Source organism: Salpingoeca rosetta (assembly GCF_000188695.1).
Source record: "Salpingoeca rosetta unplaced genomic scaffold supercont1.9, whole genome shotgun sequence".
Classification (NCBI taxonomy): Eukaryota; class Choanoflagellata; order Craspedida; family Salpingoecidae; genus Salpingoeca; species Salpingoeca rosetta.
In genome coordinates, this window is record NW_004754925.1 from 1,673,400 (window position 1) to 1,675,173 (window position 1,774).

General features: G+C 56.3%; 1 protein-coding gene across 1 annotated transcript in view; it reads right to left on the reverse strand.

Annotated features, from left to right (window-relative positions):
- The window catches only part of PTSG_04258 (uncharacterized protein), a 3,780-nt gene extending 2,352 nt beyond the window's left edge, over positions 1 to 1,428 (reverse strand). The window contains exons 1-2 of the mRNA XM_004995099.1: positions 760 to 1,428; positions 1 to 543 (exon numbers count right to left, since the gene is read on the reverse strand). The exon at positions 1 to 543 is cut by the window's left edge and continues 612 nt beyond it. Coding sequence (XP_004995156.1) covers positions 1 to 543; positions 760 to 900 — 684 coding nt within the window. The 5' untranslated portion in view covers positions 901 to 1,428. The remainder of the gene's footprint in view (positions 544 to 759) is intronic.
- Between the last annotated feature and the right edge of the window lie 346 nt (positions 1,429 to 1,774).

Sequence of the window (1,774 nt, forward strand, 5' to 3'; positions counted from 1 at the left end):
CTTCCACTTTGATTCCAAGATGGCTGGGCGCGGCACGGCCTGGCTCTGCTCCGGGTGCTGGTGTCGGTTGTCGTTGCCCGGCTGCAGCTGGACCATGTTATGTGTGAGTCGCTTGAAATCCGTGGCCACGCGCTCCACAAACGCGTGGTGCGTTGATGGCACGGCGATGGGGCCGCCGCTGCGGGACAGGACGCGGGACAGGTGGTCCATGTCCTTGGTGATGGCGTCCTGTTCGCGCTCCTCCGGTTTCGGGTGGAAGAGCAGCTGCAGGCACGCGCCAATGGCGGGAGCGGCACTCTCATCCACAATGACGCACGCGTGTGGCGCCTGCGCACCGCCCGCGCGCTGGCGAAGGATGCTGAAGGCGAGGCTGCATGCCATGACGACGGAGGACAGGTGTGGCGGGTGCTTCTCGCTGCGAAACGACGACTCCACGCCTACGTTCTCCACGGGCGAGGACGCCTGCACTTCCCGTGTTGTTGTGTTGATGAAATGCACCCTGGGCCCGAGAACACGTTGTGCCCTCGCAATGGAGCGTTGCAACTGCACGTGATGTCATGTGATGTGCATGTATTTGTATTTGTGAGTGTGAGTGTGAGTGTGTGTGTATGTGTGTGTGAGTGAGTGAGTGAGTGAGTGTGAGTGTGTGTGTGTATGTGTGTATGTGTGTGAGTGAGTGAGTGAGTGAGTGAGTGTGTGTGTGTGTGTGTGGTTGTTGCTGGGCCATGCTGTCATACACGTGCAAGCATGCACTCGTACCGATTCTTGTTGCTGGGCTTCCTCAGCATCGGACTGAACGACGATGAGGTGGACGGCCTGTGCGCCAGGCAGGGCAACGAGGTCATCGTCTGAACCGAACAACCGCTTGAACTTGCGCGAGAGTAGCCTGCGAAACGACATGACGCTGCTGCCCTGTCCAAGCAAGGTACAGCCAAACGCAAGGAAGGGGAGGAAGGGAAGGAAGGGAGCGGAGGAATGGAGGGGAGCGGAGGAAACAGAGGGAAGCAGTCCTCAAGGTACGAGAAGTCGGGATCAAAGCACACGAAATAATGTGTGACAACAAAGTTGTGTACAACGTCAACACGCTACTCGACGATGTCAGATGATGTGACACACGAAAGATGATGTGTGGAGGGGATGAGATGGGGGCTGACAACCCGCCAGCGTCCACACCGCTGAGCAAGGCGCAGAAGGATCACGAGAGTATTGAAGAAGGAGGATAAGGAGAGGAAGCGAAGAGGGGAGAGGAGGGAGGCAGGGATCAAGCAAGCCGAGCCTTTGACAGTCAACCAACAACAAAGCCAGGACACACAGCCAAGGTGAAAGAGGCAAGCAAGCAAGGCACGAAGCAAAGAAGAAGGCAGTCGTTGTTTGGTTGTTTGCACGAACGCCAACCAACGAATTGCGCCCTGAAATGAGAACGAAGAGAACACAAACAAAAAGTGCTGACTCATCGCAAGGCAGGCAGATGGTGGTGGTGTGTGTGTGTGGTGTGTGGTGTGTAGATGTGTGTGTGCTGACGTCGCAGCTCACGCGCGCTCTCTCTCTCACCTCACCCACTCACTCACACTCACTCACACACACACTCTCACTCACTCACTCTCACTCACTCTCTCTCTCACACACACACACACACTCTCTCTCTCTCTCACTCTCTCACTCTCTCTCTCACACACTCACTCACTCACTCACACACACACACACACACACACACACACTCTCTCTCTCTCTCTCTCTCTCTCTCTCTCTCTCTCTCTCTCTCTCTCTCTCTGCT